General features: G+C 39.6%; 1 protein-coding gene across 1 annotated transcript; it reads left to right on the top strand.

The window, feature by feature from the left end:
• LOC139165387 (serine/threonine-protein kinase N2-like) lies at window positions 1-27863 on the top strand. The gene is made up of 2 exons (XM_070748575.1): window positions 1-137; window positions 27507-27863. The coding sequence occupies exons 1-2, from the start codon at window positions 87-89 to the stop codon at window positions 27861-27863; spliced, it is 408 nt and encodes a 135-aa protein (XP_070604676.1). The 5' UTR covers window positions 1-86.

Here is a 27863-nt window from a genome sequence, read left to right as displayed (position 1 = left end):
CCCACCCACCGTCCCTCCACCCGGTCCTGACCCAGAGCCGCCTGCCCGGCGGCGGTGTCCAGGTGCGAAGCCCGGACCTGAAAGCAATGGCGTCCAACGCGACAGAGAGGGAGATTTTCTTCACGGAGCTGCAACAGGTAGAGAAAAGAAATTGGGGTGGGGTGGGGTGGGGAGAGGGCAGGTCCCCTTCCTTCCCTTCTTTCTTTCCTTCCTTCCTTCCCTCCAGTCAAAAAAGTTGCTTCCTTTCATCTTCCCTTCCTTCCCTCTCCTAGTCAAAAAAGTTATTTCCTTCCTTCCAGTCAAAAAAGTTCCTTCCTTCCTTTCTTCTTCCCTCTCCTGGTCAAATAAATTCGTTCCTTCACTCCAATCAAAATTGTTTCATCCTTCTTAGCTCCTTCTTTTCCTTCCCTCTCCTATTAAAAAAAGTTCCTTCTTTCCTTCCCTCCATTCAAAAAAGTTCCTTCTTTCCTTTCTTCCTTCCCTCTCCTACTCAAAAACTTTGCATCCTTTCTTCTTTCCCTTCTTTCCTTCCTTTCCTCTCCTACACAAACAAGTTCCTTCCCTCATTCCTTCCTTCCTTCCATTCAAAAAAGTTCCTTCTTTCCTTCCTTCCTTTCCTCTCCTACTCAAAAACTTTGCATCCTTTCTTCTTTCCCTTCTTTCCTTCCTTTCCTTTCCTCTCCTACTCAAACAAGTTCCTTCCCTCATTTCTTCCTTCCTTCCCTCCAGTCAAAAAAGTTCCTCCCTCCCTCCCTCCCTTCCTTCCTTCCCTCCCTCTCCTAGTCAAAAAAGTTCCTTCCTTCATTCCAATCAAGAAAGTTGCATCCTTTCTTTTTCCTTCCCTTCTTTCCTTGCCTCCCACCCTCACCCTCTCCATCTTCTTCAGCTCCTGACTGGGAAGGTGGAGCCGCCCCCTCCAGGCCCCCTTTCTCGCCTGGTTGGCGCACCCTCCGTCCTCGACTTTAATCTCCTTTACGGGAGTTAGCCTTGCCTTGCCGATCGCCTGGCCTAGAAGACCCCTGGAGTCCTTCCTCCCCGTCTTTCTTTTTCCTGGTTGCTTTTAACTGAAAGTAAAACTTCTTGTTTTTTGTTTTTTTTTTATTCCTCCTTTCCCACCCCACTTTCTTTCCAAGTTTAGTTTGGGCTTGAAGGATTCTTTTAACCATGGAAATGGGAGAAATCTCTGCTGGATTTTGGTACCCACAGTTGTTACTTTGTCATCGTCATTCCCCAACTTTAAAAATGTTGTTGAATATCGCATTATCTTGACTATTTGAGGAAAAGAAGGCATAGCAGCAGATACGTTGGATTTCAGCCCTTCTGATTACTTAGCAAGTAGTACTGTATATAGGCTGGGCTTGATGGAGTTGCTATCCTGTGCATCCAGAAAGCACCAGTGAGGGCAAAGCTGATCTAATAGCTAAGCAATGGACGGGAAATGATTAGAGCAATTGTTTAACATGCATCTCCTAACTTAGGAATATAAGAAGAGCTGTTCTAGATCAACCCTCCCCCCCAAAAAACCCTGATCTGGTCCTTCATTCTTTTCTTAGAGAGACCAATTAATTGCCTGTAGGCAGGACACAAATGGGCAAGGATATGTTCTTGTTTAGATTTTGCAGCAGCTTTCTGGTAAACATTTTCGGGGTTGTGGCAGCATCCCTTGCTTCTTGCACAGTATCAACTGAGACAAACTGTTGTGGAAATTTTACAAGTGTTGTAAACCAACCGAATATATATCAACATATAACTTTTCAAATTTAGATTCAACTCCATTCAAATTACATGGTTTTGTAATTTGCCCAGAATAGGTACAGAGATGGGTGGCATACACAACAGTGTTGATTTAGGAAGCTTGATTTTTTTTACCAACTGTAAAACTTAATTTTATTACAGATTGCATTAATAATCTGGATAACTTCAAATTCAACAAGTGTCCTAAAAGTTTATGATTAAAAAAACCTTTGTATTTGTTTAAACTGAAACATATGATTGGGCCAAGATATGAAATAAAAGGATTGTCTGTTTCCTCTATGGGTACCAAGATGGTCAAACTATTTTGTGGTTGTGAAACAGTGGAAAAATTAAGAAGGCTCTAAAAATGGGTGTCTGTTTGGCAAAGGGGCTGCTGGGGGAGGGGGAAGAGAGTGGGCAATTCACACCAATCTTACTCTATTTGCCTCAAAAATTTCCTTCAAATGTTGTTTTGATCAAAATATGGAAAATCAAAAATGTTCCAGCTTTTGCTTCTAGTAAATTGTGTTCAAAATGAAAAGGTACAGCATAATTTTGACCACCTTCTGCCGCATGAATCCCAGCGACCAGTTAGGTCCCACAGAGTTGGCCTTTTCCGGGTCCCATCGGCTAGACAATGTTGTTTGGCAGGGCTCAGGGGAAGGGCCTTCTCTGTAGCGGCCCCAGCCCTCTGGAATCAGCTCCCTCCAGAGATTTGCACTGCCCCCCACCCTCCTCGCCTTTCGCAAGAGCCTCAAAGCTCATTTATGTCGCCAGGAATGGGGCAATTAGACCAAGCCCCCTTCCTCTGTTTATGAGATGTAATGTGCGGTTGTGGATGAATTGGCTGACTGATTTGTATATGGGATTTTAGTAGTAATTTTTTATTAATTAGATTTGTTGTTGTGTTGTTTTGTATCTTGTGAGCCACCCCGAGTCTTTGGAGAAGGGCGGCATACAAATCTAAATAATAATAATAATAATAATAATAATAATAATAATAATAATAATAATAATAATAATAATATAAAATTTATTTTATGTTCAAAACAACATGCACTTTGGGCTCTGTGTACATGTTTAAAAATGTTTATAGTGTTTAAAATACAGGCAGTCCTTGACTTAATTAAGCCCAACGTTTCTGTTGTTAAGTGAGACATTTGTTAGATGACTTTTGCCCCATTTTACAACCTTTCTTGTGACAGTTAAGTGAATTGCTGGAATTTGGAAGTTAGTAACCCAGTTGTTAAGTGAATCTGGCTTCTCCAATGGCTTTGCTTGTTAAAAAGTCATAAAAGGTAATCCCTTGACCTCAATACTCAGCAACCATCATAAATATGGGCCAGTGACCAGCATGTGCATTTTGATCACATGACCATAGGAATGCTGCAAAACTTGTAAATGTGAAAATTGATCATAAGTCATTTTTTAAAGTGCAGTTGTAACTTCAAACAGTCACTAACTAAATGGTAAGTTGAGGGCTACCATATTTTTTGGAGTATAAGACACACCTTTCCCCCCTAAAAGTGGGTGGAAATGTTGGTGCGTGTTATATACCGAATGCAGCCATATTTGGCCCACCAAAGTCCTGCCATTTTTGCAAAAAAATGAATCCGTTTTTCACAAAAATGTGGTGCACAGAGTGCTTGGGAGGCCTGCAGAGTGCTCCTGGGGCCTGGGGGAAGGCAAAAACACCCCATTTTTGCAGAAAAAATAGGCAAAAATGGGGACATTTTTGCCTAGGAGCACTCTGAGGGTGTCAAGCTGGTGCAGAAGTTTGTGATAAATTAACGGTTTGCCACACTATCTATAGAAGGCATGATGTTTGTGGGAACTTGGGAGGGGTGATTTTCATGAGGGAACAGATGCAGCCACAAACATTCTTTTGAGTGGTTCAAGGCCATTTTTTGCCCACTCACCTGGGTGGAAGCAGAAGGAGGACTGGCCACTATGGCACAATCTGAGTGGGCAACCTGACACGGGATGTGAACTTTCAACTGGGTGGGAAATTCAGGTTCAGGTTTCCCCAGTGTAGATGCCAGGATGGCTCCGGTAATAAATTGAAACTTTGAGCAGTACTTCGATTTAGTTCGGATGCTACCTGGAACCTTGACAACAGGCCTTCCAAATCCACTGCACTTTTTCCAAAAAAATGTGTGAAAACGGGCTCTTTTTCGCACAAATTAGGCCTCTTTTTTTGCCTTCCCTCAGCCCCCAGGAGCACTCTGCAGACTTCCCAAACCCTCTGCATTTTTCAAAAAAATGTTTTTCCAAAAATGGGGTGCACAGAGGGTTTGGGAGGTCCCGGGGGACAGGGAGGACAAAACCTTTCTTTACTTATTTACTTTTTTGAAATCTTGGGGCATCTTATAGTCTGAAAAATATAGTACAGTGGTACCTCTACTTAAGAACTTAATTTGTTCCGTGACCAGGTTCTTAAGTAGAAACGTTCTTAAGTAGAAGCAATTTTCCCCATAGGAATCAATGTAAAAGCAAATAATGCTTGCAAACCCATTAGGAAAGAAATAAAAACTCGGAATCTGGGTGGGAGGAGGAGGAGGAAGAAGAGGAGGAGGACAGTCGCTGCCAAAGGAAGAAGGTGAGGTGAGGGGAATCAAAAAAATCCAAAACTTTAAGGCTTTTTTTAAAAAAAGAGGGACTTTGAAGCGGCGAGGAGGAGCATGTGCCTCCAGTGCACCTCCCATTCACTGTTTTCCATACACTGGCTGCTGCTGCTGCTACCTGCTGCCTCTTCCTTCCCATGCTGAAGGGCTCCCCTCTCCTCTCGCTCGCTTGCTTTGTAGCTGGCGCTTTTCCTTCGCTGTGGTGACCCCTCGGCTGCTCAGAGCGAAGGGAACGTTTCTTTTCTCTGGCTGCTGGCAGAGGTTTATTCCCTCACCAAGCGCCCAGAGAAAGGAAAATGCTTTGTTCACTCTGGACTGCCAAAGCCTCCTTAAGCACCACCAAAAGACTCCTCTGGCAGCCCAGATGGCCAGGATTAAAGGGAGAATGGCAGGAAACTGGCCGGGCCTTCATGCCGCTCTCAAATTTCCTGGGAAATTTTTCTGGGCTTGAAGTAGAAAATGGTTCTTAAGTAGAGGCAAAAAAATCTTGAACACCCGGTTCTTATCTAGAAAAGTTCTTAAGTAGAGGCGTTCTTAAGTAGAGGTACCACTGTACTTTTATCCTCATGAAATGTCTGGCCATAGTTAATATTCTATAAGAGGCAAATGGTAGAATGGGAAAGATCAGGCTGAAAACTGAAATTTAGTCATTGCCCTGGGGTGTGAAGAAACAATTCTCTAATCTGTCAACCTACTCTAAACAAATGTTAGATGATGTTGAACTGCTTACGGCATATACTATAGTACTCATGTTGACTTTTTTCTATTTAAGGGCAATTTTTTTTTAAAAAAAAATAAATCTTATTTTCCATAACACCACTTGCCATATGCAACAATTAAAAATATTTCATATGAAATTTAAGCAGTTTTGCTGTGAACAAATGGCGTTGTTGAATTAAATGGTATTTTATATATTATATTATATTATATATTTATATTATATTTATTAGATTTGTATGCCGCTCCTCTCCGAAGACTCAGAGCGGCTCACAACATATTATCTCAGAATATAAAAATGAATGGAAAATCAGAATAAACAAAAATTCCATGCACATGGTCACTGAGATACCTAAACATTCTGAGGAGCTAAGGCATGATTTTGCTCCCATTGAAAAATAGAATTAATAGTAATTCTGTAATGTTTGCTTCATTTATTAGAAAAAATAATTTGCTTTTAGAAATTATCATAACAATAATAAAAGTTTAATTTTTTAAAGTGGTAAGAAGTACAGAAAAGGTTACTGCAATTTTGCTAGCAGAGAAAAAGGAGCTTTTGTGTCTTTTGTGGCCACTTCTTAATGCATAGTTCAATAGTGCTTTTCACTTTCAATGTATAACATAGTACTGGCAGCTATAAAGGGCCAATAATCCCTGTTGGCTATAAATTCTGCAACCAGAAATCCCAATATGATACTGTGGTTAAAGCACCAGGATAGTCTTGCCTTAAGCTCAAAGCCAGCTGGATGACCTTGGGCCAGTCATTCTTTCTAACCCTTAGAAGAAGTCAGTGACAAACCACTTTGAAAATTGCCAAGAAAACTGCAGGGATTAGTGCAAAAAGTAGTCAGGAGTTAATACAGTGGTACCTCTACTTACGAACTTAATTCGTTCGGTGACCAGGTTCTTAAAATTGTAAGAAACAATTTTTCCCATAGGAATCAATGTAAAAGCAAATAATGTGTGTGATGGAGTGGAGGCCCTGTTTCCTCCCAGGAGATTCCTAGAGAGGCCCCATGGAGGCTTCTCCCTGCCTTTTCTGATTACAGTTTTGGAGGCTCAGGTTTGTAAGTGGAAAATGGTTCTTGAGAAGAGGCAAAAAAATCTTGAACACCCGGTTCTTATCTAAAAAAGTCCGTAAGTAGAGGCGTTCTTAAGTAGAGGTACCACTGTACTGACTTGAAGGTGCACACACACACACAACTCTCAGATATAGCATATCTGGAAAGGGTTGGTATTTGTTATTTATTGTTATTTATTAAATTTTTCTGAGAAAATGGTGAATTACTTCGGCAATCATATTCACTTGGGTAGTGAATTAATGTTACTGATTCTCAGATTGAAACAGCCCCTGTTCCCAGCTCCTGATATTCCACAGTAACATTTTTCACTGCATTGCATGCCTCTGAGCTTATAAGCACCTTCTCTATTCCTCAGTCACAATTTCAGCATACTAGCCTTCTAATCTTCCCAAAATGTTCTTCTGTTGCTACTTCCCCCATATCCACTTAGTCTCACTTTTATTCACCCTTCCCCAAAACACTTCTTTCTGAAAGCAACTGTGTTTTTTGGCTTGCATTTAAAATGAAATTTTATTCTTTGTCTAGCCCAAGCATAAATTTTGATTTTAGACTTAAACCAGTCGAAACCAACATTTCTGAATATGGAATAGTTCTTGCATAAACTGTTTTGCAATTTTTCATGGACTAGCTTTCATGCCTCACTTCATGTTTCTAGCTTCTAATATGCACGATGGAAATACATCTTGCTCTTTATATATAGACAACAAGAAAAATCTTGAACATTTTGTGACCCACATTAGTAAATTACATAGACCCAGAGAGTATCTGAGACTGTGTTTAAGCGAGAGAAATTTAGCTGCAATTTGAAATGTAATTTATATGTTATTTTATATTAGAAACCAGATGGAGATGAACTATAGATTAACTCCTTATTCCAGTCTTTGGTCATAAAACCAAGTGTGAGGAGCAGCCATAAGTTGGAATAAGATGGAAATGTCTACATTGCTCCAATTCATTTGAATTACCCATGTGTATATTTTATTCAACAACAGTGGGTTTTTTCCTAAGTAGCTTCATCCATATCTATCTGACAACATTTTGATTGTGGTATCCCTCCCCTCCCCCCATAAATGGGAAATTCAAAAATGTTGATCATAGCAAACTCACTGCAAAGGTGACTGTGGCATCCGTCAAGAAGAAGGGGGAATTGCAAATGATCAATAGCAACAGTTTGCTTTCTTGGCCAACAGTGTAAACTTGGAGGTAATGATGATGATGAGATTTATCCTAAGTATAACCAGAGGTGGGCTGCTAAGATGGAACGGTGATGTGTGCTCGTCCCCATGGCTCTGAGTGCTAGCGGAGTCCAGCGCAATTATGCTACTGCACCTGGGCAGGTAGCAAAACCATGCCCAGACACACAGGTGTGCCCGTGTATCGGCACGGTTTTGTTACCTGCCCAGGTGCAGTAGCATAATTGCGCTGGACTCCGCTAGCACTCAGGTCCACGGAGGTGAGCACACGTCAACGTTCCACCTTAGCAGTCCACCTCTGAGTATAGCCATTCTAGCTTCTAGAACCATTCTAACTTCTAGCATTAGAAGACGTTATTGGACTGAGAGCTAGTAGCAGCAAGTGAAGATGAACAGCACTGTGCTGTTCATCTTCACTTGGACTTGGGAATTCTAGGCTCAAGAATTTCATATCCTGATCCAGAGTAACCCTGATCTAAAAAGAGATATTCTGCAAATAGGGTTTTTTCCTTCTAATATGCATAGCAAACCTCCCCAATGTAAACAGCAGTATAAAGAGTCTATCAGCATGTATTCTTACACATAAGTTGTAATCCTTCTGTGAAAGCAATTTTAACTCAGTAGCTGAGAAACAGAATTCAACAGGACCTTTGTTGCTATCCGTTTTTGAGGAAGACATTCTTAAAGAATCTAATCATATTTAGTAATGGGTGGGCAGTTTCTAATTTGTCATTTCTCAATTGCATATATAATTTATAACTTTTATAAAATAACCCAAAGTAGCTCATGAAAAAAAATCATAATATTCATGTCCAAAATTTTGAAAAAGCAGAAAAAAGATAACATACATAAAAGTGGAGAAACAAATTGTTAATCTTTATTGATAGTTCATGAAACAAAGTTATCTTACTGAGTCAATTAAGTTTCAAATGATTTGTATTATAAATTTTGTGGTCTATTTGAAGATTAACAACGTGTTTAAAACATCTTCTCCCCCAACACTCCAAATATTATTTGAGTGCTAAGTAATACATTTGCTGGTATTACAAAAATCAGTTGTGCCAATTGTGGACATTTTCTATCCGTACATTTTAATTACAGAAAAGGTAACATATATTTTTAATTTCTATTTATTTCTTATTTATCAAGCATCTGAATGTAAGTTTCTGTCAGTGTGAACCTTATTTATAAGCCTGTGTAAATTGTTTAGACAAGTTAGCTATATATACCGGTAGTACATTTTGTCTAATATCTTGCAATAGCTTATGTGTTGCAATGTTGAAATATTCAGTGTTATTTTGGAAATTCCAGTAGGAGTGAAAAACTTGCTCATTGTCATCCTCGTTGCTTTTGATATAGATACCATTTATTCAGATGTTTGATGTAATGCTAAATGCATATTGGGTTGGGACTGTGTACAATATTTAATTGGATAGTGAAATATTGCTGCAAAACCCATTACTGTAGAGATAATACAGTAGTTACTTGTTGTATACCAATATCATCTGACCCCCCCAAGACTGAATTATTTTTAAAAAGATGGACTGAAATCCAGGAAGTATTAAAATAAAATTTATTACACTGTTTTACAGTTATGGCGACACATTTTAATCATCAAATTTACTTCCTTTTTATTGTTTGGCTATTTTATTTTTCAAGAGAAAATAATGTAAAAACCAGAGAATTATGAAAGACCATATCTATCATAATTAATTCTCCTCACTTTTTATTCTGGTGTTTCTTTCATGCTAGAGTGCATCTTGATTTATTAAATCTTACATGTTCCACTTAGGATACCTTAGGAGTATTCATTTTGGTCCTACATGAGAAAGGATTGAATAGGCACAAATCTATTGAAGAAGACAGAGATATGTAGACCTCAGCTTTCACAATTGGTTGAGAATTGATTGTGAATAAGGAGATTCAACTGTCTAACATGTATATATCAAGTTGGAAATAAGAATGGCTGCTTTAACAACCAAGAAAAAAATGTTTGGTGAACCCAAACTTTTTTTTTGTTTTTTGTTCTTCATTGCAATTATAGGCAGGTGATGGCATTCTGAATAAGACCATTACAGAAAGCTTAAGGAAATTAAAGACAGTTCATATATGTTTAATATTAGTTCTTGGTTAACTATTTTTATTTTTTGACTAGCTATTTATAGAATCTGATATTTAAAAACTTATATTGACGTTTGATGTGCTCTAAAGTTAGAAGCAGCCCTGGAAATGTAAGAGTAATGTAAATCAAGCATGCCAGACTACTGCTGTAGTTCTTGAATCGTTGCCCATGTAGAGAGCTCTGTAATCTCCTTTAATGGAGACATGTTTTCTTTGATAGCAAAGTTTGTTTGTTTGGTACGTTGAATCTTAAACCCAATATGGTAATTGTCTCCTTCTGTTTTGTGATTGGAAAACTCCAAATACTTTTTAATCAGCTAGATTTTTCATCATTTCTTTTTAAATGGTAAAAGTTTACCTACTTTCATTTGGTTTCTTACACCATGAATGCAAAGTATTAACAATGAGCTGTTTTAAATATAAAGATTGTGAATGAACATTACAATAGAAAATTTCTTGCAAATATTTACTGTAGATTCTTGAAAATATCATTGGTTAAGACTATAAATACTGTCTCATGACTTGGATTCTACTTAACACTGTATTGGCAGGAGCAGTTATTCTGGAGAGATCTCTTCTTGTGTTGTTGCCAGTGGAGGGATAATTTATATTTATTCTCCCCCCACCCCCGTGTTTCTTAATATATGCTCCAGAAGTTCTATAGGAATGGACAGTAGTATAGGGATACAACTTCACATTCAATGAAAAATGCATGAAAATAATCTTTCTCCTGAAGCTTCTGCTTTCTTGAAAAGAAGGACACAGAAGGAAATTTCTTAATGTATTAAACAAAATGTAAACATCAGTACTGGTCAGTACTGTCCAGTTCTCTGTATATAAGCTAAATATATTTGCCAATTCAGGCATAACTGTCCCATGCTCATTAGCTATTTGTAATGATTGATAAACAACCATATCAGGTAAAGCAAAATTAATATGGTTTACTAAAAGATTTGAGAGAAAGACATGTTTCCTTTTTCTGTCATGTTGTAGCTGTGTAATTGAAATCAACGTATAACTGTGATTGTAGAATTAGGTTTTGCTGATTCAGTCTCCACTTCAAGGCAGCCTATATACCAGTGATGGCAAAACGTTTAGGGACTGGGTGTCCAAACTGCAACCCATACCATACTTATTTATCACAATAATAATAATAATAATAATAATAATAATTATTATTATTATTATTATTATTATTATTATTATTATTTATTAGATTTGTATGCCGCCCCTCTCCGAAGACACACTCACAAAGTGCCAACACGTCAATTTAACCTGGATAATGAGGTTTTGCTACCTAAAATAAGGATAAATGCACAGTTTAGCTAATTGTTCTAAGAAAAACGTGATAAATGTACTTTTATGCTGCTTCATTTTTTTCTGATTTTGAAATATTACATTTAGCAGCAATAAAAAAGAATTTTTTTTGTAATATCTCTCTTTTTCCCTCTGTCTTTCTCTCTCTTTCCTCCCACTCTCTCTTTCTCTCCCTCCTCTCTTTCTATCTTTCTCTCTTGCCCTAACTCTCTTTCCCTCTCTCTGTATTATCCATCCATCCATCTATCCTCTTGTCCAGTTTTATGTGTTGTGCGAATCCAATCTCTTGGGCTGTGGACTCATTATTTATTTGTTTGTTTGTTTGTTTGTTTGTTTGTTTGACTTCTATGCTGCCCAATCCCAGGGTGAAGGGACTCAGGGTGTGGAGGGGGGGAGGGGGCTGTCAGGCAAAGCCAAGTATTAGAGATCCACATAAAACAAGGCAACTTCAATCTGTATCCTGTTGGGGAGACACCCCCCCTTCTCTCTCCCCCCACTGCTTCACATTGGGGGAGGCAGGGTCCCATCCTTCTCCTGAAGCCTATTACGACATGTGGACCCACAATGCAACACTGTGTCAGTTCAGGGCAGCAAAAAAAGAGAGTTCCTTTTCCTGCAGAGCTGCCTGTGTTGGGATGCCCCGCCTTTCCGCCAGCCAGCTGAGCATGAGCACGCTCCTCCTGGGCTCATCGGCCTTCAGACATCATTCCCTGTAGAAGAGTTTTAAGGTGACAGTAAAATGACTAAAACTAAAAATTATTTACTACAGGTATTTCTATTTAATCGTAAAGCCTTCAGAACTGAGCTAGTTAAGCTTGTTTGCTTCTTGTAAAGGAGGGAAATGATTAATAGTAACCTATTTGGGGAGAAAAACTGGAAAAGGTGAATGATATAACTGACATATCTCTGCAATTATCTAAAGTGCCTCAGAACATAAATTTTAAAGAGAAAAGGCAAGTTGGTTTATTCGTAACATACAAATAAATTCGACACTTCCTCTTAGGTTTGTACAGCATTGTTTGAGTTGAGAAAACTTCATATTCCTTCAACATGGATCAAATGTTTTATTACATATATGTTATTATGAATTAGAAAACTTTAAAACTATTTCTAGTATATAATCATTTTAGGTTCCAGATAGGCTAACATTAGTGTCCATTAATTAGTAGTTTGGGGCATGTTTTGCAAAGATAAGGGGAATACAGAGAAATAAAAAACCTGGCAGGCTGCCTGTCTCTCAGTGTGAGGATTCTAGTACATTGATGGCAAACCTTTTTGGCGTTGCGTGCCAAAAGTCCAAGCGCGAGAGTACTGTTACGCTCGTGCATGCTGGCACCCATAATGCAATGTGCGCATGGCAAACACTTGCCCTGCGCATGCTCCCCACACTGCACATGCAAACCCCTTACTGCGTATTTGTGCACCTCCACACATGCGCTCCCCACTTCTTCCAAGGTGGCCAATGTGCCTCTTACCAGAGGATAACTAGGTAGCAGCCCATTCTCTGGTGAGTCAGAGCAGCAGCCATTCCCAAGCAGGCGGCAACTCTCTTAGCCCCACCACCTTGAAAGCGCCATTTGCCTGCTGGGGAAGCTCCAAAACACGTGGCCTTGCCTTGGCTCCTCCCCACTGGGAATCACAATTCCCTGGCCGGCAGCAACTCTCTGTGCTCCCCCAACATGGGAGCCAGAGAAGTTCCGAATATGCAGCCATGCCTAGTATCCTCCCTGCTGGGAGCCACCATTCCCTGACTGGCATCAGCTCTCTCTACCCCCCCCCCCACCTTGGCAACTGGAGAAGCTCTAAACGTGCAGCCATGCCTAGATTCTCCCTAATGGAAACCACAGTTCCCTGACCAGCGACAGCTCTCATTGACCCCTCACCTCGGCAGCAGGAGAAGCTCCAAATGTGCAGCCATGCCTAGGACCTTCCCTGCTGGGATCCATCGTTCCCCAGCCGGCAACAGCTCTCTGTGCCCCCCATCTCAGCATCCAGAGAAGCTCCAAACATGTGGCCTTGCCTGGGATCCTCTCCGTTGGGAACCACCTTTCCCCAGCCAGCAGCTGTCGAGGTAGGAGGGCAGAGAGTGCTGATGGTGACTGGGGAACAGTGGATTACAGCAGGGAGGATCCCAGGCAAGACCGCGGGTTCGGAGGTTCTGCAGCTGCCAATGTGGGCGGGGGCAGAGAGCTCCGCCAGCAGCTGGGGAATGGTGGCTCCCAGCAGGGAGGAGCCCAGGCCATTGGGTCATCTGCACAGGTAGCTCACCTCCAACACCCTGCCCTCACCGGCTGCTTGTCCACTGTACTCCGGACCAACTGGGGCCATACAAGAAGCCTGTGCAAGGAGGGAGGGAAGCCCAGCGTATCTTGCTCTGATCCCTTAGGAAGCAACTGCCAGGATCCCTCTCTGCATCTTTTGGCATGCTTGCCTGTTGCTGGTCTTTGTGCTCTCATGAGCGCCATCAACCAGACCAACTGGCCAGTGCGCATGTGCACCTGTGGGTATGAAAACCACTTGGCTGGTGCACCGGAATCTGGAAAAACAATGGGCGATGGTTCCACATGCCCAGAGAAATGGCTCTGCGTGCCACTTCCAGCACACATGCCATAGGTTTGCCATCACGGCTCTAGTATATGGTAAGATTATAAAAAGGGGTTGGGTGCTGGATGAGATATTCCCAGACATCCTTCCCTAAACTGCAGTTCAGGAGCCCAGAACTCTGCTGAAATCTTTGGTGATGAATTATGGGCAAATTGGTTATATTTCGCCAGCCTCAAATCTTACTTTCTCCTAACTACCAACAGGTGTAAAGATGCAGGGGTTTGTGAGCGTTCTAGTGTTTCACATTTATGGATATGACATTTAGGAAGGGTTATTTTGAACTTCATTGATACAGTTGTTACTTGACAAATATTTACGTTACTTATTTTTCATTTCATTGGGTCATTGTGGTGCACCTAGCTCATAAACATTCTCTGAAAATAACAACATTGTACCTTTTTGCATTAGGGTGCGATGAACAAAATAGGCTCTTGCCCAGAAAGAATTGACCTTTTAAAAAAATAATAAAATCATAGTTAGCAGGGACAAATCATTTAAGGGTATCCAGTTTGTCTGATGCATTGCTGAGCTAGGACTGAAAATATCCCAGGTGAGCACACCTAAATATTTAGTACTGATGTCTAGAAATTGGCACTACTCCTCTCTGGTTGTATTTTGAAACATTAAACATATGAAAATGAAATGGAATATTTGGGAGAGTTGATTATTATTTTTCCAATGAGAACATGGTAGATTATTAATTTCCCTTAAAAACCATTGATTCTACAAAATCCGAAATAAGTATCTTGGTCCACAACACTAGATTCTTAAAGAAATCTATGAACAAAACCTTTCTAGTTGACCACTGACTCTTCTGATTGCTTAAATGGTGCAAGATAATAGCTGGATTCACACCCATTGCGCTTAGTTATATGATATGTAAAGCAGATTTTAGGTTCATTGTTTTGGGTGAACCCATTTGGTTGCAGTTTATTCAATAGCATAATGTATTAACTAATTGTTTTTTCCATCCCACACTCATTATGTATTTTCCAAATTGCAAAGCACTTGGTGTTTTTTATATTTAATAGTTTATTCTTTTTTTTTACTCATTATCATTATGAGAATAAATAGGATAAGTAATAAAATTAATGGATTCATTTCTTAAATTATGAAAGATTGAAATAATGGCTTTTATATATTAATGTATTTATTCATAGAAAGCTATAATTTACATTTTTGACAGTGTTAGGCAAATGCGTAACATGGTAATTTTAGATAATGTGAGAACAGAATATCATAGAGAATGAGCTATGATATATTTTCAAACCCCACCCCATCCTTTCTTTAGTTAACAGGTTGGTGATTGAGGAATTACAAGACTCTATTAATTTGCAGAAACATCTAATGGTACAATTTCAGTTACAGTTCATATTGTATTATACCTGGAGCTGCTGATTTGCGATCTGCTATAATTGATGGAGGTCATATTTTTCTGAAATATTCAATCCAGTGGGTAATTTAATACAGGTACTCATCACGTAATGAGCATAATTGGGATTGGCAACTCCATTCTTAAGTAACATATCATAATGACTACTACAGACTTATAACCACACTTCTGCCATCATCCTTCCTTTGGTTTTCAATACTAACACACAATATTTGCTGGGATAGTTCACAGTTTATTCAAAGTCAGAGATAACAAAAGAATGCAAACCAAAACACAATCTCTAACAAACACTTGTTTGAACAATTAGCTTTTTAATAAGAGTTTGCAGAAGAATAGTCCCAAATCAGTCCAAGGTTCCAAGAGTTGGATTAGATTTGTCAGCCAATTAAAAGATCAGAATTTTACAGGCAAAATCTACCCAAATTATCACACATCCACCAGAGAACAGACAAGTTGTTTTAAGCAAAAGAATTTGGGATAAGGCTGCCTTTTAAATCAGGCTGTAGCCAGCTGTTGCTGATCAAGAGACTTATTCCCTTGCTTGGCAAAAAATAGAGAAGTCTCCTCTCTGTTCTTCTTTCTACTTGCTGGGTGTGGGGGCTGGGAGACCTTACGTCATTCTCATCTGACACTCTGGCTGTCCAGGTGATGCCTGTTTTTGATCAGCCTCATGTGATTCTTGGCTTTGTGTTTCCTGAGCCTGATTTTCCACAAGTTCGGTTGGAGTATCTTCTTCAAACTGAGAATCAGCATCTAAGTTTTGGCCATATCAGTTACAGTATTAAGCAAATCACCTATAGCGGTTGTCAGAATCGGGGCCCAGATGCGTCACACAATGACCATTCCCACTCCTGTTTTAGCAAAGGGGGGAAAGGCACAATATGTCACATGGTGATGTGATGCTGCGAGTTTGACATCCCTGACAAACAGCTGCTAAACAGAGCAGTTGTTAAGGGAGACTATGCAAACCTCTACTGGTAAAGTTAGTAATAGTAGTGCTGATAGTAGCAACTATTTGTTAGTATTTATTTTAGGACATTTATATTGCTGCTTGTTTGCACATGGCTACTTAAGTCGGCTTACAGGAATATAAAAACCACACGCGGAAGCAAAATACTGGGATAGAAAATATGGATAGAGAAAATTTGTTTTCTCTATCACACAATACTAGGACAAAGGAGCACTCCCTAAAGCTCATAGGTAAGAAAGTGAGGACAAATCAAGGGAAATATTTCTTCACCCAGAGGGTCATTGGTTTATGGAATTCACTTCCAGAAGAGGTAGTGACAGCTGTCAGCCTTGATAGCTTCAAGGCAGGATTAGACAGATTCTTGGATGCCAAGTGTATCGGTGGTTATTGAAACGGATGTCCAAGTGCCACCTCTATGTTGGTTGAGGCAGGCAGGAGTCCCTTTAGTGTCATTTGTTGGGGGTCAAGGGAAAGGGAGGGTCTTGCCTTCTCTTTCTGCTCAAGATCCCCATGTACAATTGGCGGGCCACTGTGTGACACAGAATGCTGGACTCGATGGGCTTTGGCCTAATTCAGCATGAATCTTCTTATGTTCTTATGTACCGAAACACGGGCGCACCTGCGTTTCCACACACGGTTCTGCTACCTGCGTAGCTGCAGTAGCAGAATTGCGCTGGACTCCGCTAGCACTCAGAGCCACAGAGGTGAGCAAACTTCACCGTTCCACCTTAGCAGCCTACCTCTTGTTATAGGGTACTGTTTTATTAGAGGAAAAGATACTAGCTAATAGATACTTGTTTTGGGGTTTTTTTTAAAAAAAAAAACCTCTGCAAAAACATCTAAAAGAAGACACAATGTAAAAATGTAACCATCCAAATAATTTAATTTTTCTTGAAATTTCTCTGTATAAAAATCTTCATTGAATTGCTTTATTTTGAGAACATACTCATAGAGTTGTATGGAAATAGCTTTGAAGAAAGTAGGTGGCAGCCGTTATAAAAACTTCAGCTTAGCCCAGAAAAACAGGAGAGGATGATGATGAAAATTGCTCTGGTTTGACTCTTTGGTTAATTTCTTAATTTTCAAAATTCAGAAGCCTATATCAATAAATTAGAGTACTAGCATTTCTTGTAGTGTCTGTTTTTGACCTAATCTGCTTCAGAAGGCTTATAGTACACCTTCCTCTTGTTTGGCAATCACAATCTTTCCCTTAAACCAGAAATGAAATTGTCTCTTAATTGGGAAGATCACTGGCTATTGCTATTACATTCAGATAAAGTTATATGGTACAGTGTCCTATGCTTGCCTGCTGTGTTATTTTTTTAAGTTGATTTTTGCCATGTCACTTGGTAAGTAACTTATTAAAAGGTTTTACAATAGCTATTATTTAAAGAAATACATTCAAAGGAAAAATAAAGTAGATGTGAGAATGAAAAAAGAAAGGAAAACAAAGAAAATAAACTGTGTGTGTAAGTAAAATAAAGAAGTGCTTCTAATCTTCCTCTTGGCAAACCTAATCAGTCCTCTCTCTCTAGTCCAGCGTTTCCCAACCGGTGTGCCGCGGCACACTAGTGTGCCGCGAGACACAGTCAGGTGTGCCGCCAAGCTCCTAGGGAAGCTCCAGCTGGGCGGGGCGCTGCCGGTGCCTCCGAGCTCCCACTCGCAGCTGTCCTCCGGTTCCTGCCCGTTGCCGCGGTTTCTGGCGCTCTCCTGCTGGGCTCCAAAGAAGGAAGGTGGGAAAAAGGAGAGCTTGATTCTTCGCGCCTACTTTTTCCTGGCTTCCTTCTTTGGGGCCCAGCAGGAGAGCGCCAGAAACCGCGGCATCAGGCAGGAGCCGGGGGACAGCTGCGAGTGGGAGCTCGGAGGCACCGGCAGCGCCCCGCCCAGCTGGAGTTTCCTGGCGTCGGCGGCAAGTGTCCTTTGGGCCCGGCGGGAGGGCACTGGCGGTGGGAGCGGGAGCGTGCCGGCTGCAGCGGCCCCAGGCGGTCGCGGGGAGATGGGGCGGCGAGAGGGAGCATCAGCGCCACCCCTCTACAAGCAGCAAGAGCCTCAGCGACGGGGCACGCCGTTTGCCTTTCGGCTCCGTCGCTGAGGCTTTTGCTGCTCGTGGAGGGAAAGGTGCCGATGCCCAAAGCCTCAGCGACGTTTGGCTGCCAGGGGGGTGGGGAGGAGAAAATCCTCCCCCCCCTCCAGGAGCAGCAAAAGCCTAAGTGACGGATTGCGCCGTTTGCCTTTCGGCTCCGTCGCTGAGGCTTTTGCTGCTCGTGGAGGGGGGGTTGGCGGTGCCGATGCCAAATGCTTTCCCTCCGCGGTGGGGGGTGGAGGGCAGGCGCAGTCAGCCCCAGGAGACAAAGAGGGAATGAGAGAAAGGAAAGAGACAGAAAGGGAGGGAGAGAAAGAACAAGTGAGAGATAGAAAGGATAGAGAGAAAGGGAATGAGAGAAAGGAAAGAGAGAGAAAGGGAGGGAGAGAAGGAATGAGGAAAAAAGGGAGGAAGAGAGAGAAATGAGAAACATGAGAGAGAAAAGGGGGAAAGACAGGAGAAGTACCCAGAAATGAGACAGTGGTATAAATTTCAGGAGGGATGATTGATGATTGACTGTACAGGTATTTATAAGGGGATGTTACATGGGATTGTATATATGAGGGGGTTATTTATTTATTTATTTATGTATGTATGTATGTATGTATTTATTTATTTATTTATTTATTAGATTTGTGTCATTTTGGTTGGTGGTGTGCCCCAGAATTTTGTAAATGTAAAAAATGTGCTGCGGCTCAAAAAAGGTTGAAAATCACTGCTCTAGTCTATATGATAATTCCCTTCTTATAGCCTTTTGTTTCCAAACATCAAAATCATGTCACAAATTCATTTTCTTTTTTATACCATGAACATAAGAGTTTTCTATTCATTGATGATGTGACTTTAATTAGTTGAATAAAACCTGCCCATTGAGATTGCTGCTTGAAACTGACTAGACCTTAATTGGTTTCATACGAAATGCTTTGTCATGGGCAGGAAATTTGATTTAAAAAATAGCTCAGAAAATGATGTATACATACTATACTATGATTCATGGTGTTTGTTAGACTGTTTAGCATTTCAGATTCAAAGGGAAAAGGAAGTTTAGGAGTATACAGGATCTCGTGTGACACCTGTCAGCAACTCCTTAAAGAAGGCAGATCTTCTTCTGCTCTTACACACTGCAACATGATTAAGATTAATTTGAACTAAGAAGTTATCAACAGGTGTGTTACATAGGTACCCACGCATGTTCTGAAACACAGTTTTCCCTTTAAATTCAAGTGTTGCACAACCTTATTATGCAGTTTGTCCATTAAACACCTGAACTCTTGGGGCTTTATTATTTCTATACTTTATATGGGATCTGTGTAGTGGCATAAATTTCATTCTGAGTCATACATACTTCCCTTGCAAACTTGCTTAACTAGCTGTACAACTTATAATTAAGTCTTCCCCTGTATATACATTTGCTGCTTCTCCAGCTCAGTACAGTCCTTCTAGTTCAGACATTTCTGTAGATAACAAAGAAACAAAAAGATATCTGTTATTAGGAACATATCTTTGTGATATAGATGTGTATATTATGTTGCATTACATATTTGACAGAATAATAGTTGGAAGGGACCTTGGAGGTCAAGGTGGCATTTCAATCTGAGATGAGAAAAAATAGTTTCTGAGTCCCACTTATGCAACAATAGCAGTAACAGAATTACAGTACCCTACCCTAGTTCTCCAGAAAATTCTGATTTAGAAAGTTTCCTATTGAAATTAACCTAGTTGTTAACAAGGAATATGTTTTTTATATTAAAAACATTTTTGTTCCTTAAATTGCAATAGAATCTCAGTGTTTAATTTTATCCTGCCATTATTATTTTTATAAATAATTCAAAGTGGCAAACGTATTTAATACTCTTTCCTTCTCTGAATTATGTGTGTATAAATAAAAAATAAAATCTGCCATAAACTCTATTAATTTCAAAATAATTGTTTCCATAATGTTGATTAGTATTACTGAGTTGGGCCGTTGTATTCAAGGATATTGTTCTTGATTAAATATTGTTGTTGTTTGCGAGAAATAATTCCACAATGTTTTTAATATACTGCATTTGTCATGTTTTTAGAGGAGACAAAAACCTTCTCAAAGGGCTTTCTTCTCAAAAGAGTTATCCATTGAGTCAGGGGAAGGCATCAAGTACAGATGCCCCAATGATCAGTTCTGAATCTTTCACGCTTCAGTATTTTGCTGATTTGGATAAAGAATTGCAACTTACGCTTATCAAAATATAAACTTGAATGGGCTATTGACACTTGACAAGATAACAAAAATCAATACTATTTTTTGTAGTTTGGCAAAATAGGCTGAAAATAGCACATGAAATTTCAGAGACAAGTTCCAAATTCTTTACTCAGGAAACAAAACAAAAAAACCAAACATATAGGATGGCTTATATCTGGCTTGGTAATACTTGCAGAAGAGAAAAGTAATTGCAAATTTAATATGAACCAGCAAGGGTAATGAGGCTGCAAAGAGCAGAATAATTGTGAGCTACATCAGCAACATATATTTCTCAAATAATGGAAGATAATTGTTCTACTCTTTTCTTTTGGTCAACTCCTCCCCCTCTTCAAGAACTATGTTCAGTTCTGAGCACCCGGTTTTAAGAATGATTCTAACCAATTGGAAAAGGTACAAAAAATTGCAATATTGATCAGAATATTAGAAACGAAGCCATATAAAATGATTTGAAGGAACTTAGAGAATGGATACCTGGAGTGGCAGGACAGCACTCTTCCAGCACTTGACTGGATGTTACCTAGGACAAGCTGATGTATTTCTCTTATTTCTAAATGCAGATCATGGAATGGTAAATATAAGCTTTAAAAAGGCTGATTCTAGCTAAATGCTAGAGAAAAAGCAATGAGAAGAGTTTGACAATAGCGCCAATTACCTTGGTGTGCTCTTCTTTACACAACCAGTAGCACAGAATGAGGAGGTCTCCTCGTCACAATTTTTCAGTGACATGGTCCAAAAACAATGGGCCCAACCAGAAACATATCCCAACCCAAATGGGAATGACAGGAAATTTTATAATGTAGCCACAGACTTCACAGAGGAGCTACAATTACCTACAGTAGACGGGCCGGTAGCAGCCTTAACATCTTATAACCTTGTGTCCCAAGACACAGCAGACACTCTGAAATCAGTCGTTAGGAGGGCAGAGTTTTCCCTTTGCAGGGTTCATCAGTTGGCGGCCTGGGCGGTCAGAACAACTACAACCACCTTGCTTTTCAATACAGCCTCCTTAGCCTGACTTCACCAGATACAAAATAAAACTGTACCTGATGACTAATGCCTCCATCAAAACATCAACAAACTGATAGCAATGACAGAATTCTTGTTGATCTACCCTGGATGAAGCGAAATTCGCTTCCAGGGCTATAGTACCAGTAGTAACGGCCCGCCACATGTTTTGGCTTTGCAACTGGCAGGCGGATGCCAAGTCCAAATGGAGACTAGCCTCTGCCTTCACGGGTGGCAAGCTGTTTGGGGAGGCCATGGAGCCCATATCGGTAGAAACCAAGGACAGGAGGAAAATCCTGCCCTCTCTACACAGGCAAGCGAACCGACGGCCCTTGCCCTATGTTCGTAGTTTCCCCTTTTGGCCAGCAGAGACTGGACTGGCCTACTTCCAAAGGAGGTTCCCACAGGAAACTGATTGACAAATAGATAGAGCCGAATTTCAAGATAGAGACACAAACAGCAATTCCAGGCCAAGAAACCATTTCGTGGCTCTGAAAGCTGTCCTAGTGCTACCCCAGGTCAAACTTCCCATGGCAGCCGCCTAGAGCTATTCACAAAACAATGGGAAGCAACAATGTCAGACACCCGGGTTCTAAACAGAGTGAGACTAGGCCTTGCTCAAATTTGTCTCTACACCCCAAAGATTCTTCATACATTGACCCATATCAGGAGGCAACACAAAGAAGGGCCCCAGAGAGATCGCTGCCCAACACTTGTTGGACATTCAAGCTGGTTCCGATGGGCCAATAGGCATGGATTCTGTTCCATACTATTTGTGTCGAATTTATGGTTCCCAAGGTCGGGGGGGTGAGGGGTGGAGAGCAATTCTAGACCTAAAAAGATTAATAAGTACCTCATTTACAAGAGGTTCAAAATGTGCTGAATGAGAATTCAATCCCATCCTGGCAACCGTCTGGCCCAGTGTCCAGGAGTGGACAACAAGTCCAATGGTACATCGTCAAGAGCTACATCTTCATCAAACAGGTTCAATCAGGAGAGGCGTGACAGAAAAGTTTAATGGGTTCAGTCTCTAAAAGGAAGAAGGCGGAGTTAACCCATACTTTGGATTCTTAGCACATTGAGAAGGAGCGTGTCAGGTTAAGACCAAGGCCCTTGCTAACTAAATGTTAGGGGGAAAGCAATGTGAGGAGTTTGACAATAGCACCAATTACCTTGGTAGTGGGCTCCACCTCATGATATGTGTTCAAAGTAGATAGCTATCTGAGACGCTTTAGTTTGGATTTCTCTTCAAAGAAGGGAGTTCACTTCAATGACCTAAATGATGTTATTGTTATGATTATTCATGTTAAAGAGGTATTAGTTGTTTTGAACTTCATGTGCTAGAAGTAGGCAGCTTCACTGCTGCATTGGACTAAGACTCAATGAAGCTTCCTTGATTTCCACTTAACGTGAATTCACATAATAATCATAGGGAAGCATGCTTTATGATTTAATATAGAAATATTTAAAGGAAAATATATTTTGTTCTGAACTTGGAACAAAACAGTCTGATAACAGTCTGTTCAGTCTGAACAGTTTGATACTTTCTGTACAAATATATTTGGTGGAATAAAACTCAATAGTGCTCTAGCTAGGGAAAAAACATTGAAAATTTAGGATCAGTTGCCACTTTCTTGTTTTTCAGCCAGAACCACAAGTAAGGGTGAGGCAGTGTCTATAATGAGTTGCTATCTCTTATCGTTGAAATCACAGAAAATCAGACAGCTGTCATTTCAGTTTTAATAAATAATTTCCTTCAGCAAACTTTTTATATATAATCTCTTTCACTAATCTGACCTCCCATTTACTAAGCAATATAAGCAGATTTGATATGTATCTTCTTTTTGTAGCTGCTTACCAAGTGCAAGTAAAATAATGTGTGTGATTCTCTGTTGATTTTTTCCCCTGCACAAAGTATAATAGTGTTGCTAGCTGCTGGTACTTCTTAATTGCATAGAGAGTATTAACAAGACATAGACATCAGAATTTAACAACTCAACCCAATATTATACTAGTACTACAACTTCAGTAGGATTCACTATGCACACTACCTTCCTACACCTAAGTGGTTTTAAAAAGTAATTTATCAGTTGGACTGGCATGCATGCAGCTGTGTGGAGTCTTCTTTTTTCTGGCAACAACTGCTCCTTCTCAAAATTGTACATTACACATCTTAGCTAATCAGAACAGGAATATAACTGGAATCTGCTGCTATATAGACTAAACTCTGGGGGAAAAAAACCTGGATTGTCATAGAACATAGTCCAGTGGCATTCTGAGAATACTCAAAATATTTTTTTTCCCTTGCTGGGGACAAAACATTCATTCTGAGTTGGACACACACTCTCAGAAAACATGTTGGCTTCAAACTTAGCACACATGAAATGTCTGCTTTATGATTGGAACATTATGAATCCCTACAGTTTAATATGCTGTGCAAACCAAACCATTTATAATTTACTCCAAACAAGGATAATTTTATTTTCCTTTCCTCTGCCTATTTAGTTTTCAGTGCATAGAGGGGAAAAAAGTACCTGTCTTGCAATATTTTATACATTTATTTCCCTCTGCAATCCTTGCCAACTCCGAATGGGTAGCAATAAAATAAAACATTTTATACACATAAGCACATAAACAGCATATGAAATGTAGAAGAAAATGATTTTAACTTTTTGTTTTCCTCACTGTGCCAGTAAGTAATCTGATCATGGTTGAAGCTCTTTGAGCTGAATGGAGCCTTCCGGCCAGAAGCCCCACAACAATGCTCTATATAAGTGACATCTCATTTCCCACTTGATCTGTTCTTTTGCAAACCACATGATCTAATATTTTTTAAACAGGGTGTAATATTTTATAACCCATATAAGTTAAAATTTTACTTAAGTCTGCACTACTATTTCTGCTAGTTTTTTCTCATCATTCCTATCACCGATTTCCTCCCACTTATGACTGTAACTTGTTGCTTGTATCCTTATGGTTTATATTAATATTGATTGTTTCCTGATTGCTTATTTGTACCCTATGACGATCATTAAGTGTTGTACTTCATGATTCTTGATAAATGTATCTTTTCTTTCATGTACACTGAGAGCACCAAAGAGAAATTCCTTGTATGTCCCGTCACGCTTGGCCAATAAGGAATTCTATTCTATTCTACTCTTGGTGTGGGAAATCTCCAATTTTTCTCTCTCTTTAGGCATTTCTGTTTCTCCTCTAGGATTAGCTGAAAGCCACAAAAGGGGAAAGCCCCATCTTCAAAGCCAGCAGCAGCAAGGCTGAATCTAGTAATTTGAACATCAAGATAGTGTCAGTGAAGCTGCTTGTAACATACAGTGGTACCTCTACCTACGAACGCCTATACTTATGAACTTTTCTAGATACGAACCGGGTGTTCAAGATTTTTTTGCTTCTTGTCACGAACCATTTTCCACTTACAAACCCTCATTTTTCTCTTGGTGGCGGCTGCTGCGAGCATTAGCCAAAACAAGCGCTTTTAAGTTCGCAGGCTCTGATGATCACAAGGGAACTGGAGCCAGGCTTTGCCGTGCAGGGTCTCCATCTCCCATCCTTTCTGGCAAAGCGCGAAGGTGTTTCAGGAGAGAGAGAATGGTGCGTCCGAGGCACTCTCCACAGCCACCCCATCTCACTTCCAAAATCCCCTCTTGCCCACCGCTTCCTTCGCCGCCCCATCTCGCTGGCAAAATCCCCTCTCGCCTGCCCCTACCTCTATCCTATCTCACTGCCACAATCACCTCTCGCCCACCGCTTCCTCCGGTCTCTGCTTTTTTTTTTAAGCCTTAAAGTTTTGGAACCAACTCCCCCCGGAGATTAGAACTGCCCCTACTCTTCCTGCCTTCCGCAAACTTCTTAAAACCCACCTTTGCCGTCAGGCATGGGGGAATTGAAACATCCCCCCCCCTGGGCACGTTGAATTTATATATGGTATGCTTGTGTGTGAGTCTGTTAGTTTGTGGGGTTTTTTAAATCTTTAAAATTTTAAATTGTTGATTACTTATGATTTGTCTTTTTACATGTTGTGAGCCGCCCCGAGTCTTCGGAGAGGGGCGGCATACAAATCCAAGTAATAAATAAATAATAATAATAATAATAAATAATTGGTTTGCACTCATTATTCACTTTTACATTGATTCCTATGGGAAAAATTGCTTCTTCTTACAAACTTTTCTACTTAAGGACCCGGTCTCGGAATGAATTAAATTCATAAGTAGAGGTACCACTGTATATATATTCTGATTTAGTCTATGAACTGAATATGGCATGTGAGATAAGATGGCTCAGGAAAAAAAAAAGTTCTTCAGTAGATAACAGCTGTTTCTTCTTCAGAAAACATTTTTTATTTAATTATTTATTTTCTTTCCAGCCTTCTTCAGACTGAAAGGGATCTGCTATTTTCTTACTGGAAAACCAGCTGCTCTGAAAAGGGTTTCCACTAGAATAAAGTGATTTGTGGAAGATAACAGAGCTGGCAATCCTTGGGAATTTCAAGGGGGTATAGCAGAGTTGTGAGAAGAGGCTTTTAGAGGCCTTTCATTGGAATCAGCAGCAGGTCTGAACCATTATACCTTCAGAATGAACAGCTCCTCACAAAAGACAACTTTTTCTGAAATTTCAAATTTCAAATACTACATACATTAGATTGAATTTTACAAATGTAGTATTACAGACTGATTGATTGAAAATACCATGGCTTTTGAAAGAATATTTAGTAACAAAAGAATAATGGTTTCTTATTAAAATCATTTCCTGTTTTCCCAGTCTTCTCCTTTCTTTTAAGCTATTTAGTATATAATTAATTTTATTAATTTCTTATTCATTCTCACCATGTCACCAAATGACCTCAACAAATTATTTCATGTGTCACTCTGCTTTGTATTGATAACGTCTGCACTCCAATCCAGGCATGTTATTGCAACATATAATCTATATAATATTTGCTAGAATTATTTAGGGTTGTCAGATTACCTACGTGTATTTAAATCCCAACCAACACCCTTCAAACATCAGCAGACGCATTCCTTGTGCATTTTTTCATTAATACATTAAACTCTCAAGGAGATATTAAATACCCTTGTCTTGCTGTATGTTGTATCATTCTCTAAGCATTTCATTTATTCTTACACAATTCTGACACTGTATGATATACACTTATATTCAGCAAACAACCTTCACATTCTTGCAGACAATTCTGTAACTCAAACTATATATTATCCTATACTTTTTCAATAACAAGTGGTAAAACATCCTGCTATATAAAACATATACAGTAAAGGTTCCAAGTGATATATTACTATTAAGTAGACCAGTGAGTAACCTATAATAGTACAAGATTATATATGTGCGTGCTTTTCCTAATCAGATTTGATCTTATTACCAACCAGCTTCTAAAGTGGTTTATTTTTATTTGGGATTTGGACTTCATCTCTTAGTTTAATTATCTGTTTTGACAGGAAGTGTTTTGAGCATTGTGGAAAAATCAGTATTAAATGGACCAATGGATAATTGACATCTGAAAAATATGGCAAGTTTCACCAATGTCTTATAATCATTCTAGACTGCATATTTGTTATCTGTGAGTGCCTGTACGTGTTCACACAGTTAGAAGGAAGATAAAAGGATGAATTGTCTAGAAAAAAAATGATGGTTTTTGTCTTTGTAGAGGTGATATATAAATGAGGTAACAATACAGATAAACATAATTACTGCACTTTTCGGAGCACTTTTGTTCCCCTAAAACAGGGTGGAAATGTTGCTGCATCATATACACTAAATGCAGCATTTTTGGCCTCCCAAAACCCATCCTGCGCATCCCATTTTTGTCAAAAACAGGCCCATTTTTCATAAAAATGGGGCACGCAGAGGGTTTGGGAGGCCCGCAGAGTGCTTCTGGGGGCTAAAACTTTTTTTCTTGTTTTACCTCTTCAAAATCTTGGCACATCTTATACTCGGATGCATATTCAGTGATAATATTTCATTCATTCAGATCTAGGGTGTGTTATTTGAGTGTTCCCTTTATTTTTTTTGAGCAGTATATTAATAATATGCAGCATAATTGCTTAAATGTATTTCCCAAAATGTATTAGAGTAGATATGGTATATACATTTAAGTAGGAAACGTTCTCATGTAACTGAGAGGTATTTAGTTTTGAGTATGTGTAGGATTGCTGCGGTTCTCAGATTTATTAGAATAAAATTCCTGTGTTGCAAATCTTATGAAATTTTAAGGTATTTAGGTTAAAAATAGGCATACAACAAATTCTCTAAAAACGACACTTATATTAGTGTTATTAGTCATCATATTAAGCTCTGTGACTTTCGGGTAAAGAATGTCTGACAACAAATGAATAGTAGAAACTTATATACTTTTGCAAACTAATAATTTAACATATTTTTCTGATTTTTATAGGGAGATGTGCGAAATATCATTGTTCCTGACAACGTGAACATTGGACAGAAATTCGACTATTCGGACACAATGGTACAACAGAATTTGGATGAAGTGAAGGACCAAATTAAACGGGAAATAAGGAAGGAACTTAAAATCAAAGAAGGAGCAGAAAACCTCAGGAAGGTCACTACAGATAAAAAAAACTTGGCTTATGTAGATAACATTTTGAAAAAATCAAACAAGAAGCTGGAGGAATTGCACCACAAATTGCAGGAATTAAATGCTCACATTGTGGTAGCAGAACCTGAAGATGTTACAGGTATGCAACTTGTTTTCTTTCTTTTTGCCAAAGTTATAAAGTTTTTGCAGCAATGA

The sequence above is a fragment of the Erythrolamprus reginae genome, chromosome 3, assembly GCF_031021105.1.
Source record: "Erythrolamprus reginae isolate rEryReg1 chromosome 3, rEryReg1.hap1, whole genome shotgun sequence".
Lineage (NCBI taxonomy): Eukaryota > Metazoa > Chordata > Lepidosauria > Squamata > Dipsadidae > Erythrolamprus > Erythrolamprus reginae.
Note: the sequence above shows the minus strand (reverse complement) of the source record. Positions and strands in the feature narration are given on the sequence as shown.